Here is a 15,176-nt window from a genome sequence, read left to right on the forward strand (position 1 = left end):
GTTGTCCCCTCTATGCTCCTTGCAAGTGTTTTCATTTTGTGTGGATTTGAGTGGTTCGATAATTGGCTGAAAAGTTGATCGGAGACTGTTGTTCCAACATTTGTATTATAAGGACTATTTTCTTGTCAGCACATTTCAACATCGTTCCTGTGCTCGGGTACTTCAGCTGGGTAAAATGGACGAACCTCAGACTGGCCACATGCATCGAAAATGTGAGCATTAATGGTGTCCATATGTCAAATTTGTCTGTATGTGTCCTGCGATTGGCTGGAAACCAGTACGGGGTATTGTTACTTTCACTAGTAAAATGTCAACAGGTTCCAAATAAAACTAAGACCTGATCATCAAAATGTCTGATATAAAAAAGAAAGAAGACAAATTTGAAAAACTCAAGTCATATATTGTGGTGTAACTTAGTTTATTTTAATTCCACAAATTTTTCAAAAAAATTACAAAATACTCAAATGGAGATAACACAGGACTCACAATTTTTCTTATTCTTTCTACTTTTTGTTTACATTGTGTCATCCCATGGCGACTACTCATATATACAATAAGCTTCAAGATACCAGTATATATAGAAATCTTGGCAGTCAGAACGGACATTCTGCTGCTGCCGCTTTGAAACGAGAAGCTAAACCATTGACAACATTGAACACCAAAGGTTTGGAGACACAAAAAAAGGGGCCGAGAAGGCAAAAAAAGGACGCTGGGGGAAGGACGGGAGGATGACGAGTGCGTCAGAAAGGGAAGGTCAAAAGACTTTCCGCTTGCAAAACAACAACATAAAAATAGTGCTCCAAGGAAATATGACATGGTCATTTAAATGCGAGTACGCTTTCTTCATTTGGCAAAAAGAAAATCATAAAAAAATGAATAAGCCACAGTTTTGTTGAAATCCATGACAAGTCCAACAGTCTTCGTGCATTGAGTTGGAAAACATGAAGCGCACGCACACTGGTGTGACATGACACACGAACATGCGCGCACACGCACACGCATACACACACACTCACACACGCTTCCTGGCGGTCGCATGTCAACAGGCCACAGTGAACATGAGAGAGGACGCCAACATTAAAAAATCCAGGAGGGCTCCTGTGATGATGCATCAAATTCATCGCGCATTAAAAAAATAAGAATTCTGGGACTGTCCAAATTGTGTGGAAAATAAATTTGTTTGACATGACTTGATGTTTTGGGCTTAAATAACGACGACGGCAGAAGATAAACAGACATTTCAGTGCAAACGTTCTTAAAAAAAAAGTTGTGGTCATGGATGAAGTGAAGCTTCAAGTGTTTCAAGTCACAACGTCAACACGCCGCATTGACACATTCTGAAAAAGCTGGTGTGTGATGAGTGGGTGGGTGCGACAGCTTCCGGGTTGGGGAGGGGTCATCACATGGGCTACGTGGGGCTAAATCTAACACGGCAATGTCAGACCAAGGTCACAACTCAAATGACTCAAATCAAAAATAAGAATAACGCCATGGTGCTTCCCCTCTGAAACAAGGGATAATGCATCAAAACAACTGCAGCCGAGGTTGAAACGACTTGTTTGTCCACACCTAGTAATAATAATAATTATAATAATTATATGTTTATATATACTATTTACAAATTCCCCCCCAGAAAAGAAAAGAAAAACTCCATGCGGTAGAGCTCTTCTTAAAATGATTAAAAAAAATATCCAACAATGTATTAAAATAAATGTTGACTTTAAGATAGCACTTGTTTTTTTCCATAAGCGGCCATGTTTTCTTTTTTGGGATAAGCACAGTGTGTCTTCTTCTTCTAGCACCTACAAAAAGAAATGTCAGGGAAGCTTGTCATGCAGGAGGAGTCTTCAGGATGTTGTCATTTGTACTGGCTATATACCAAAGAAATGTCTTGGGAAGAAAAGAACAACAACAAAGTAAAAAAAAAAGAAAAAATAATTGGATCCACTTGGCCTTTTTGCATTCCTCACAACTTCCTGCCGCCTCCCTTGGCCCGTTACAGCTGCTTGTCGCTTTCTTTCTTCAGTCGGCTGAAAGGAAACAAAAAACAAAAGGCGCGTTACATCTCTGTGTTGTTTGGATATTCTCGTGAGATGACCATAACTCATAAATACGTTTAAAAAAAAAAAAAAAAATACTTTTACTTTAGTATTTTTTTTTATGTATTTTTTTTTGTGCTAGAGCATAGAGAAGGCTTTGGTGCAGCTTTTGACATGAAGAGGTCGCTTAAAGCAATGGTATTTATTTAAAAAACGGCCAGCAGGTGGCCGCAGAGTATAAGAGATCAGCCAGGGTCATGTTGCAACAAAGTTTTATTTTGACAGCGTTTTTACCAGGTTTGTGAATAACGATGAAACAATGCTAATTGCTGCAAAACATAAACAGATAGAAAAATATTTATTTTTTCCCGATGAAAGAAGAGACTCCAATCTTCCTTTTGGTAGGTTTCATATTTGTATAGCAATAGAACACAATATTCTGTGGGCCTTGCAAAATCAGTCAAAATCCAGTAAAACAGCCGGGAGTGAAGGGGGTTGCTTCAGTGAAAATGGATGGGAGTGAATGAGTTAAGAGTTCAAATGAGTTCATTAACATCTCTGAGCTTAAAGCTAAGCTTAAAAGATGATTTTCAAATGGGAACCACGATCCAGTCTGAGCAGTCACGAGTCAATATTAAGCAAGTCAACACGTGTGAGACATTGCATCCACTTTGCGGCAGCTGATCTGACCTGTAGTAATCCTCCTGGCCGGGCAGCGGGCCTCCGTGCATGTGATGGTGTCCATGCAGCCACTGCTGCTCCATGGCCAGCCTCTGGAGCTCGGCCGACTGGGCGTGCATGGCCTGCAGCTGGTGGGCCGCCGACATGGGCGGCGGCAGACCTCCGGGTAGGTCCCGTGGGTACGGAGATCCTGCGCAAAGCCAAGATTTCAGATTTCAGATTTCAAATTGGATACCGTGGAGGCAGAAACTTCCGAGAGACGAGATGGCCTACCGAAGACCGGGTGGCGCAGCATCTCGTGTTCGTGAGGCGGTTGGCCGAGGAGCGGGTTGGGGATGGCGCCGGGCGGGTAAGGGAAGCGAGCCAGGTGCGGTCCGGCCATTAGGGGGTCTACGGCCAGGGGGTGGGCCCCGGAACCCGGAGGACACACAAGGCATTCACCACCACCTGATGGGGGTCAGAGTTGTACGTTCAGGGTACAGGGGTCACATCACACGTAAACATACAAGTACTGCTGCAGTTAGCTTTTTTTTGCCAGTTAATGCTACTCTATAGAAAAGCAGTAAACACAAACATTGTATTATGGAAACAAAAGCATTATATCAGATGAGAATAATGTCTTTATCCTTATCATTTATGTAAAATCACAATCATTATTTACTATTGCCGTATTTTTCTGACTAAGTCACACCTTTTTTGTTAGAGTTCAGCAGTCCTATGACTTTTATATATTGCTCTTGGAATTGTTTGAAAAAATTCCCCCAAAATGTGACTTTTACTATGAAGTGACTTACAGTCTGAAAAATATGGTAACACATTTAAAAAGTGGAAACAGAGTACTCTATGCTTTGACTAGACAATATGATTACAATTTTGTGATGATAAACATCTCAAAATGGCACTTCAGCTATAGAACCCCCATCGTTAAACATCGTTATTTTCAAAATGGACAAATACTACTACTATTACTTCTGATGATAATAATCATCATCATCATCATTGTAATTATTACTTGCATCATCACTGACCCTCTTCAAGGGAAAAACAATTTTTTTTCAATTTTTCTAGTTTTGTTGCTTGATCGCAAATTAATATTAGGGCTGGGCAAGAAATATAATTAATTGAATACATCGTCATTTTAAAAAATGGAATCATTGAAAATGTGCGTATTTACAGTATATGTTTAAATTTTTTTAATGCTAGAGCATACAGGAGGCTTTGATGCAGCCTCTGAATTGAAGAGCATGGTTGAAGCAATGGTAGTCATTACAAAAAACGGCCAGCGGGTGGCAGCAGAGTATAAGAGATCAACCAGGGCCATGTTGCCAAAAGCTCTTTCGCCATTGCTTTAAACACATTTGTGAATAGTAACTAAGTTTACATGCAGGCAATAACCCTTTTAAAAGCCGAATGTAAGGACGTGCAAAAACCTGAATATGCTCCTTTTCGGGTTTTTAAAAACCCGAATAAGAGCCCTGGGTTACTCCTTTCATAACTGAAATTCTTGCTCATATAAACGTATTTGGAATATCTCAATCGAGGCAATGTTTTCCGCTGTGCGCATGCTCGCTATCTTCTTCTTCGTGTTCTTTCCTTCTTCTTCTTCTTTGCTTATTTGATACGCAAGGAATCTTGGTCTATGTGGTCACGACTCGTATGCACGTCTCCGTCCTACTGGCTAAAGGATAACATTGATTTCTCCACTGCGTTTTCACATTATTTTTGTGTCTACGGTGAAAAGGCCAAAGTTTGTGCTTATTATACAAGTATATAAGCCCGTGTTTCTGGTGTGTAACGCATCGGAAATACTCAAGCCGTTGTCAACAAACAAGAACCACACTTCTGAAGCAAGGAGGAAACCGACTACGTTATTTAGCATGGTGAGTGACATAAACATATAGTAAGTTAAAAGCGGAAATGACGTTATTTGCATTATTATGTTGTTCGCGCGTCGCGGTCCGAACGGGTTATTTCAATTGAGCACAAATGAGCATATAAACGGGAGTAACTCTTTCTGCCACGCATGTAAATGTGTTACCTCGATTGTTTCACAAACCGGAATTCTGACCTTAACCTGAATATTGACTGCATGTAAACGTAGTCAGTGATGAAACGAAAAGCTATATTCTAATGCTAATTGCTGCAAAACGGAAACAGATACAAATTAAAAATATATATAAAAAATTAATTAATAATTAAAAATATTCTAATCTTTCTTTTGGTAGGTGCCATGTTTTTATAGCAATAAAACAATATTCTGTGGGCAAAATCAGTCATAATCCAGTAAAACAGACGGGAATGAAGGGAGTTGCTTCAGTGAAAATGGCTAGAAGGAAATGGGTTAAAAGTTGCTGCTCTTCCAAAAAAAGAAGAAGCTTAAAACAGCTACCAACTACTTAATTGTGGCACAAACTATGAATCTTAAGTTTATGTTAAAATTGATTTAGAACCAGTATACATTATTGTTATCTTAACATTTTTCACAGGAAGTGTTTTTGATACCTTTAAACACCGGTAAATGTATGTTGGTTTTATTAGATTAAAATCTATTAAAATTGTAATCGTCCTGAAAGAAGAAAAAAAACAAACTTAACTTTAACTTTTTGACCATATCGCCCAGCCTTACACTTTACTTACTTATTTTTACAATGGGGGCTAATAATACATGCAAATGAAAATATTTGTGATAGATTTTAGTGTAATCATCCAATATCATGAGAACATAGCCCTTAATCGTACAAGCACGACCATAAGTGCCAACATTAAAATACAGCAAAAAAAAAAAAAAGAGAGAGCGAAGTTGTTTTTGGCCCGTAAAAGCACATTTACTGTATTTCAATAAAACTGAACAAAATAAAATAAAAAAATAAATACTATACAAAAAGCTTCTTTTTTTAAAGAAAAAAAAAGTCCAGTTCTGGATTTAAAAAAAAAGTCTAAATTAGCTGTAGCATTGCTGTGAACTATTTCATGTTTTAAAAGTTGCAAATTTGAATTACATTTTAATTCAGCGATTCTATTGCGTAACACTGCTGGTTCTCACACAGACTATCGCTAACTCTTTGTGAATGATGTAGGATGTTTGTGTATAATAAGCAGGACTTAGTTTTACCTTGGTGAAGCGGGTCTTGCTGGTGCAGGTGCAGATGAGAGTGGATGTGGGAGTGCTGGTGGTGGTGCGGCGTGACGTTGAACATCTGGAGCCTGGCGATGGGGTCGTTGGCCACGGTGGCCATCCTCTCGGCGTGGAGTCTCTCGGCCGCCAGCCTCTCCGGGTAGCTCATGTCCGGCCGCAGGTGGGGCCCGGCCAGGGCCAGCCGCTCACGATCTAACGGGTTCAAGCCCGGGTGGAAGGAGGCGAAGGGATGAGGGCTGGCCATGTGGGGCAACGTGATGGCTCCGTGCCGGGCAAAGTGCTCCATGGGGTTTGTGGAAGGGTGGAGTGTGTCCATTTCGGGAGGTTTGACCTCAAAACCGGGCTTCATCCTTTCCCGCAGCTCCCGCTCGCGAATCTCCCTCTCGCGCATCTCCCGCTCCCGCAGCTCGCGCTCCCGCATGGCCGGGTCGGCGTTGTAGAGGCCGGGCATGTGGTAGGCCAGCAGCGGGTCGGCGGGGTTGAGGGACACGAAGAAGGGGTGATTTCGATTGGTCGGGGACATGACGTGAGGCCGGGCGTATTCGCTGAGGGTGCGCAGGGCAGGGGTGTCGGGGCCGATGTACGGAGGCACGGCCGCGATGGTGGTGGGGTGTCCGTCGAAGGGGGAACGCATGTGGGCGGGCCCGGCCATCTGCGGCTCGCCCATTCTGCTCTCGTGGGCCGAAGACGAGGCTTTCTGTGAGGGGAGAGGACTCATGTTTAAAAAGTGTCCACAAGAAAATGTGAAAGGAAAACAAGCACGACAACTCACCGTCGCTCGCTCGGCCTCCTTTTCTCGTTCCCGCTCTCGCTCCCGTTCCTTCTCCCTCTCCCGCTCTCTCTCCTTCTCTTCCCGCACTTTCTGCTCTGCTTCCCTCTTGGCCTTCTCCACAGCTTCCTCTCGTTTCTTGGCCAGTTTGGACGAGGCCAAGGGAGTGAAGTAGAAATCGGTCCTAGCGCACGAGTTGTAGCCGCGGTCCAGATGCTTGTAGAACCTGGGTTCAAAAAGAAGAGGACATAAAATCAAGATTCAGAATTTGAAAGTTGCTGGTCAATCTGTTATTAAAATAGTCCTTAATACAAAGTTGCAATGAGTGTGTATATTCTCATTGCGTTTGACTGGCACTTTCAGAAATATAAACACAAAAACATTTCTTGACAATAATATCTGTGATCTCACGAGTCTACACATGACATTCTGATTAATATTACATTTGTGGGAATATGAGTTATGAAGCAAAGTCCGTTCGTTTTTGTCCATCTCAGGGGGCGGCCATTTTGCCACTAGCTGTCGACTGAAGATGACATCAATGTTGCTCAGGTCTCAGGTAACAACCAATCACAGTGTAGCTTCAGAAAACCGGTGAGCTGTAATTGGTTGTAAAAATGGCAAAATGCCCGCTCCCTGAGATGGATAAAAACGGCTGTTTTTTGCTGCTTAACTCATATTCCACAAATGTAATATTAATCCGAATGTCATGTTTAGACTAGTGAGGTCACATATAATATTATTGTCAAGATTATTTGTGTGGGTTGGTTTCCCCTTCAAAAACTCATTCACTGCCATGCATTTTAGAAAATTTCAAAATGTTCAATATCCACACGATATTTTGTTCAATAATGATATATAAACCGAATCTGCCAAATGACTCTCGCCTTTCTTCCTTTTCCCGTTCTCCCATGGACTTTCAAACTGTGTTTATTTCATATAAAATGGGGCAATGATGTCATCTACTGGTGGTTGTGCATCAGTAAATTTGTTTCCAAGTTTGATATTTACAGTGGAGCAAAATTGGATTTTTCCCCACCTGCCCCGTTAAAAAAAATGTAATTGACAAGTACATTTGTCAAAGGCGGTGAATGTTAACAATAAATCCTGAAGACTAACTTGAGTTGCACATGTTCAGTCAGCATCACAATGATGTGAAAATCGGTGCGACAAGTTGCATGTGCAATGCAACGACGTCATAGAGAAAATCGTACCGTGCAGACTGGCTGGCATGGCTTGCCGTGTTGACAACAGTGGGCTCGGGGGAGGGACTCCTCTGTGGGGGCGGGGGGCTCTCGGGCTCCTCCGTCTCGTCCAGGGGCTCCTCTTTGATGTGCACGGGCGGGAGCCCCGTGCCCAGGCCGCCGCAAGAGACGACGGACGCAGGGAGCGGCATGGAGATGGAGGAGGGCGGGACGGAGGAAGACACAGGTTGTAAACCCGGCATGGAGTTTGATGAGGACGCGGAGGGGCCAGTTGGAGGTAGAACTGTGCTGTAAGGGTGAGGGGAGTAGGGCAGCTGTGGCGGCCCATTGGGGTGCGACGGCCCCGCAGAGGGCGGCAGCGGAGGAGCTGGCGGAGTCTGGTGACTGGATGACGGAGGGAGGCTTTGGGACTGGGTGAGAACTGGAGGCTGCGCTGGGGGAGGCTGAAGCTGCTGCCCCTGAGGCATAAGCTGAAGGGGAGGTGGGTGCGCCGACGGAGGGTGATGGGTGGATAGCGAGCTGAGGGGCTTGAGGGCGGGAGGTGGAGGCAGGTTGGAAGGCATCTGCGGGAATGGCGGCGCCGACACGTGCGGCGGGTGTTTGTGGGACTGTGGCGTGGGCATCTGAGTGATCGGTGTTGTGGGTGGGGGCTTGATGTGAGGCATTGACATTGGTGCAGGTGGGAGAGGCTGCTCCCGGGGAGGTTGTCCACCACTGTGAGAAGATGAGGGCGGGGTGTGTGGCCGTGGTTGTGATTGGCCTGATATTGGCGGGGGCGGGACCTGAGTCTGACTGACAGGGAAGCCCGGGGCAGGCAATGAGTGCGGGTGAGGCATGTGTGGAGGGCCAGCCTGCAGCGGATGCGGCATGGGAGGCATGGGGCCGTGATGCGAGCTGGGTAATGACGAAGGCGGTACCGGGGGACCAGGAGGCGGAGCTTGAGTCAGGGGTGAATGTGGAGAGGGAAGCCTTTGAGGATGGAGGGAGGCTCCTGACTGGATGAGAGCCATGGGGCTTGCTTGAGGAAGAGGCTGAGGCGGCAGAGATGCGGAGGCCGCCGTCGGGGAGACCTGGGGAGGCAGCGAAGGGACCGAGGCTGCGGGAGGAGGCGGTGGCGGTGCAGGTGAAGCAGCTGATGAGGTGCTTGGCTGACACTGGATGACTGGAGGGTGCTGGCTCTGCAGGAGCTGCTGTTGCTGGGCAGAAGAGTCCGAGTCACTCTCGTTGTCACGGGGACTGGGGATGCTGGGAGAAGAGCTGCGGTTGTCCTGGTCAATGTCCTTCGGATCACTGCTGAGCTCCTCGTTGATACTGCGTCCGTCGGAGCTCTCGCCCTCACCTTCTCCTTCACACTCTGAGGGGGAGTCGGGTCGACTCAGCTCCTGAGGAGGAGGAAAGAGTCAATTGCGGGCCTCCCAAGTTCATGCGTTTACGCGGTAAATTTCCTCAGGTAAATTTTACTCTAAAAAGACTATATTTGGTCCCAGTCTGAAATAGAGTAAACTTTACACTTTGAAGAGAATAAATTATTAAAAAAAGAAAAAAGAAAAGATGGCCAATCAACCCCCCCCCCCCGAGTCATGCTGGTCCTATCGTGTGTTAGTATATCGCTGGTGTCAGGTGGAGTCATCATACCTCCGACCGTCCATTTTCGGACACACCAGTAATGTTATCCAACAGTAGGCGTGGCATAGCTCAAGTGATAGTGTGGCTGTCTCCCATGGTTGTGGGATTGTTCTTGAACCCTTGAGTGATTTGTCTAATTTTATTTTTTTAAAGGGGAAGTTAACCACCCCCCCAAAATTCTTGACATTAATATGTTCTATGCAGCCCCACTAGTCTAAATGCGGGATTTTGGTTAATATTACGTTAGTGGACTATGAGTTAAGCAGCAAAATTAAGAAGTTTTTATCCACATCAGAAGGCAGCCATTTTGCCACTTGCTGTCAAATGAAGATGACATCACAGTTGCTTAGATATCATATAACAACCAATCACAGCTCAGCTTCAGAAAACAGGTGATCTGTGATTGGTCATCGCCTGAACCTGAGCAACTGTGATGTCATCTTCAACCGACAACAAGTGGCAAAATGGCCGCCCCCTGAGATGGATAAAAACGGCTGGATTTTGCTGCATAACTCATATTCCACAAATGTAATATTAACAAGAATGTCATGTTTAACTAGTGAGGTCACATATAACATATTATTGTCAAGAAATGTTTAAGGTTCACTTCCCTTTTAATTATATATAATATTTTACTCTCTTCCAAGTGTAAAGTTGGGACCAGTTTAGACTGGGAGTAAGATTTACTCTATGAAAATGACTGTGTACATACAGATGAGGACAACTCACTTGTGTTTTGGACTTTTTGGCACCGGGCCTCTCGGGTTCTTCTGTGTCTGAAGCACCCTTCTCTCGCTGCCGTTTGGCACTCTTCATGGGTGAAGGCGCCTCCTCTTTAATCTTCTGTTGGGGTGGGGCCACAGATTGACAGGTATTATTAAATATTTACGAAAAGAACAAGTTGAAATTTGAACACGCCGCGTTTACCTTGCTGGGCTTCTTCATGGTGTCCATCTTGCTGTCGGTGCTGTCAGTACTTGCGGCACTGGGCGAAGTACGTCCGCTGGATCGCAGATCCTCGTTGATAGGCGAGGCTCGGCCATCGGGACTGGCTGTTTGCTTCTTACGACCACTACGTAGCGTTGACATCTATTGACAACAAGCAGGCAACATCAATCAAGATCACGGCTTTCTATATGTTGACCTGAAAAGTAAAAAAACAAGCAGAGAAAATATGCGCACCGAGCCTCGATTCCGTCTGGTCCTCATGCTATGCTTCCCGCTGAGTCCATCCTCTTCCTCTTTGACGGGTTTGAACATAAAGGGCGGCGGGTCCACGGGCTTCTCAATTGGAGGCAGCTCACCGTATTTCTTGAAGTGAATGCGGCAGTCTGTGCACAGCAAGATGTTCTCTCTGCCCCCGTGGTGCCAGTCCTTGGAGGCTGAAGAGTCACACACACACAAAAGAAAACGGCAGCGTGAAGCAGAAGCAAGACAAAGATGTGACACATTTTCAGTAATGACAATACTAATGAGGTCTGTGAAGCTGACGTTAGTGGCCACGCTCATTTTGACAGTGTTAATCTGCGTGCAATCAAATGGGAGCCAGCTGTGAGTTGAGAGGCGATAGATAATGAGGTGGCAAGTGATTGAGCTTTGGCCTCATGTCTGATTTGATCAAATTAGTCTCAACATCATCTGATGCCCATCTGTCTTACAGCACGGTGGTAAGCAGTCCGAAGCACACGTTCCCGGCGAGTGTCTCGAAATGAATGGCAGCGGCTTACTGGTCGTGAAGCAGTGGCGGCAGGCGTAGCCCTTCAGCTCCTGTTCACTGTCCTCGCTGTCAAAGTCATCTTCGCTGGCTGAACTCAGGTCCACTACAAGGTGAGAGGACACCAACACATCACATACTTTTTACATGCGAGGTCATGCTGCCACACAAGCGCCCGTCTCGAAGACGTACAGAATTCACTGGAGGGCGGACGGGAAGGCGTGTTGACAGGAGTCGAAGCCGTTCGCGTCTTGATGCGCCGAAAGACGGGTTGGCGGCGATGTCGGCGATGAGCTCGACAGCTGGCTGCCTCTGGGGTCTTCTTCCAATAGTAATAGAAGGTAATCAGCTCACCCTGAGATAAACAGACAAGTGCTGTGAAGATGGCGAACAAATCACAAAACATACAGCACGTATATGTATGAAGAATTCAGGATGTACAATATGTCCTTGTGAAAAGACCACAGAGTGGTTTAATCCATGCCAGGATTTGGAGCTGGCTGGGCGCGTTTGTGCCGTGGCGCTGTCTGTCCTAGGATTAGGCGAGAAGGCTGACTGAATGCGAGGATATTAGGATCAGTGCACTGGTGGCTGCCTGGGTGGCGGCGGTTTGAATGGGAACAAAAGAACATGTCAGGCGGTGCGTTGGAGCTACAAATGGGGAGTGAAATGGCTCCTCGCCCCTTCGCTGGAAGAGTCAATTGAACTTTAATCAAACATTCGGCGGGGCCATCTTGCAAGTGAGCGGGGCAAATAAATTCAGCCTGCAGAAAGGCCCGTCAGGAAATCGATACCCAAATGAAACATTAACACTTGCAATCACGGATATGAAAGCAGTCTGCCCGTACATATTAACTGCAGCTCTGGACACACTCGTAAAACGCAAGCATGTCGTTTTCCGGAGCCTCCTTTTCACTTGGTAGCCGGCGCCCCATCGCTCTCCGCTTCCATTACCAATTCATGAAGGTGTGAGGTGGTTGTAGGGTGAATCGTAAGTCAACCGTAATCTTTAAAGCCCAGAGGGCATCAATTTACCATCTAAGGTCTGTTAAACTGCTATTGGACAAAGCTCCAAGGGTTTAATGCCGATTGATTGTTTCTCTTCTCCGGCTTCGTTTAAAAATCTCGACATAGATTAGCAAGTGCATTCCATGTTTAAGTGCATCGACGGCTTGTCTGTGTCACGATTGCATATTTTATCCGTTGATACAAATCAGCCGGAAAAGGTTTGCTATAACAATAAAGAAAGAAACTTCCAAACAGATGTTTCAAGAAGAACTAAGGGTATTCAAGTCAATTCCTATTACCGAGAGAAAATTGATATATTGTTTACTAGAAGAACGCAAAGGACAGGAGATTGGTCGTTAGTTGGATGTTATGAGAGAGAGAGACTTCATTCTTTCTCAATGGCTGCTTTGCTTGGCAGAAAATGATTAGCTGAGTGGACTTGCGCCAGTTTAATAAGACATCCCTTCATGAAGCTTGGATTTTTTTAGACTATGAGCACATCTGGAGTAGTCGAATGGATTTCATGCGCTCTCGGAAAAAGAAAAAGAAAAAAAGAAAGGATTTCATGCGCTAGAGCTTAGCAGAGACGAACGAGGCTGCTTGACTCTTAAGTAAAAAAAAATAAATAAAAATGTAGATTTTACTCACGGCCCATTTTCTTTACAATACTATGTTGTATGTGCCACCAGTAGCCTAAACATGACATTCTGATTAATATTGTGTTTGTGGAATATGAGTTAAAGAGCAAAATCCACTGGTTTTGATTCATCTCATGGGGCGGCCATTTTGCCACTTGCTGTCGACTGATAATGATATCACCGTTGCTCAGAGCTCAGCTAACGAAGAATCACATGTTTTTTTTAAGCCGAGCCATGATTGGTCGGCCCTCTGATGTCATTTTCAATCAACAACAAGCGGCAAAATGGCCGCAACATGAGAAGGATAAAAACCAGTGGATGTTCAACAAATGCAATATTAATCAAAATGCTGTGTTTACACACATGCATATGCTACACATTATAAAGATATTTTTGGGGTTGACTTCCCCTTTAAAAAATATATATTTATCCCTTCTCTTGCTCTCTGTTGTTGCCATGATTTTGTGCATGTGGTAACCAAGCAGAAGCAAGTTAGCAGTGATTTCCGAGTCTCTTTTGACTTCAGTGTGGCCAGCTGAACAGGGCAGGCAGGGCCCATGTGCTAAGTGATGGAAGGCGGACGTCCTGATGTGAAATCTAATTGAAATGTGCAGATCAAACGTGTCGAGCGGTGGCGTGCGCGCGAGTCACAATCTCAGCAGTGCCTTTCTGCCTCCTCGCTGCAGGTCGACAGCTACACGGCTTCAACAACAGCTTGGCAGACAAAGGGCATTGGCCACACTGCCTCTCCATCATTCACACCATGTCAAGTAGCATTGCACTGGGCACATAGGCTAACATGACCTTGTGCCTTTGAATGGGGATTAACAGCTGCGCCGATTGACTGGTACAGCTGGTTGCTAATGGTGAAGCGACTATATACTAAAGGTCTCATTCACTGCCATTGACGGCTATAGACGTCAAAAAGTCATTTTTACTATTTCTATTCGTTAAAAAAATAATTCTGCTTTTGCTAACAAGAGTATGAAAACCTAGAACTTTTTTATTGTAAATTTAGAACAAATATAAAATGTTTGACTAATCGTTAGTTAACTAGTGAAGTCATGTGATTAATTACAATTTACGCCCCTAATAAAAAAAAGCAGGGGCGTCAGACGATTACATTTTTTTTTAAACGTAATTAATCGCATGACTTCAATACCTGACTCACGATTAATCACAAATGTTATCTGTTATAAATGTACAATTTTTTTTTTTAAGTTTTCATGAAAATTGAAATTAAATGAAAAAAATGCTAAACTAATATAAATAGTTTGCATGAATTTTTTACGTTTATAGTCGTCAATGGCAGTGAACGAGTTAAGAGTGTAACACACATCTCTCTCAAGCAAGGCTGTGGTCGCAGGTCAACAAAAACATGACATTGGTACGAAGGTAAGCGGAAAGAATAGCAGTCCAGAGTGGCCTTGGCTCGCCGGGCTATAATTCCCCACGCCTGTCCACTAAATCAGAGCAGCGCGGTACAGACTGTGCTGCCACTCCGCAGAACATGAAATAGTGACAACATAAGCTCAGCATTATGAGGCCTTTTTACAGAGCTTCCATCTGCAGGAGCTTTCTGGTCGCTGGATTATCCGACATGGAAAGGGCTTACGCCCCTAACACGACACTTTGAGCTTCCATTCCATTTATTGCTACTTAAAATGGCTGCCTACAAACAAACAGATGTGTGACATATTGATGGAGTACAGGATTCAAGTATGCCAATGTTTCCACTCCATAGAGACAGGGCTGAGAAACACAGCAAGGGCTTGGATTGCAAATAGAATTGCAGTGATGGGAATGACTCGCATAAAGAGTATCAAATGAAGCATTTGCATCAAGCGGTGAATCACACTGTGTTAAATCGCACTGATGATGTTCCTGTTTTTAAGGATTAGACCTGATGAGGTTCCATTCATCTACAGGCTAATTGCTGGTTGGAAGGCCAAGCGGGAAGGCTCGCAGGTCCCGAGCGCACAGGCGAGAGACTGCGGGGCGAGGTCTAAACTCCAGCAAAGGCCTGAACAGATGGTTTCTGTTTTTCCTGGCAGATTTGTGACGGAGCCACAAAAGGCCCCTGCTTTGACAGGAAGCCAAACGGCTAAGGCCGTTACTGGCAGGAGCACGGGAAGAAAGAGCGAACAGAGGAGAGCAGTAAGAGGGGGAGGGCCGAAGAGGAGGAGGAGTAAAAAGCCAGCAGTGGATAACAATGGACAATCAAGCGCACAATCCGACCACAAGCCCTTCCAAAACAGCTCTTGAAAAAGAAACAAAATGTTTGTAATTAATTTTGGGAGCCGAGAGCCCAGACAACGCGCTTTCACGACTATTTGTGGGTTACGGTGACTGATGGCGAG

The 15,176-nt window shown here is 44.9% G+C and overlaps 1 protein-coding gene across 2 annotated transcripts in view; it reads right to left on the bottom strand.

Annotated features, from left to right (window-relative positions):
* Window positions 1-401: 401 nt before the first annotated feature.
* The window catches only part of rerea (arginine-glutamic acid dipeptide (RE) repeats a), a 102,851-nt gene continuing 88,076 nt past the window's right edge, over window positions 402-15,176 (bottom strand). For both annotated transcript variants that reach the window (XM_086068389.1, XM_086068390.1), the window contains 11 exons: window positions 11,363-11,525; window positions 11,184-11,276; window positions 10,639-10,838; window positions 10,384-10,545; window positions 10,186-10,299; window positions 7,840-9,212; window positions 6,629-6,851; window positions 5,833-6,553; window positions 2,994-3,167; window positions 2,730-2,910; window positions 402-2,030 (listed from right to left, as the gene is read on the bottom strand). In XM_086068389.1, coding sequence (XP_085924515.1) covers window positions 1,997-2,030; window positions 2,730-2,910; window positions 2,994-3,167; window positions 5,833-6,553; window positions 6,629-6,851; window positions 7,840-9,212; window positions 10,186-10,299; window positions 10,384-10,545; window positions 10,639-10,838; window positions 11,184-11,276; window positions 11,363-11,525 — 3,438 coding nt within the window. In that variant the 3' untranslated portion in view covers window positions 402-1,996. The remainder of the gene's footprint in view (window positions 2,031-2,729; window positions 2,911-2,993; window positions 3,168-5,832; window positions 6,554-6,628; window positions 6,852-7,839; window positions 9,213-10,185; window positions 10,300-10,383; window positions 10,546-10,638; window positions 10,839-11,183; window positions 11,277-11,362; window positions 11,526-15,176) is intronic.

This window comes from Leptonotus elevatus, chromosome 2 (genome assembly GCF_054856555.1).
Source record: "Leptonotus elevatus isolate MCC_2025b chromosome 2, RoL_Lele_1.0, whole genome shotgun sequence".
Classification (NCBI taxonomy): domain Eukaryota; kingdom Metazoa; phylum Chordata; class Actinopteri; order Syngnathiformes; family Syngnathidae; genus Leptonotus; species Leptonotus elevatus.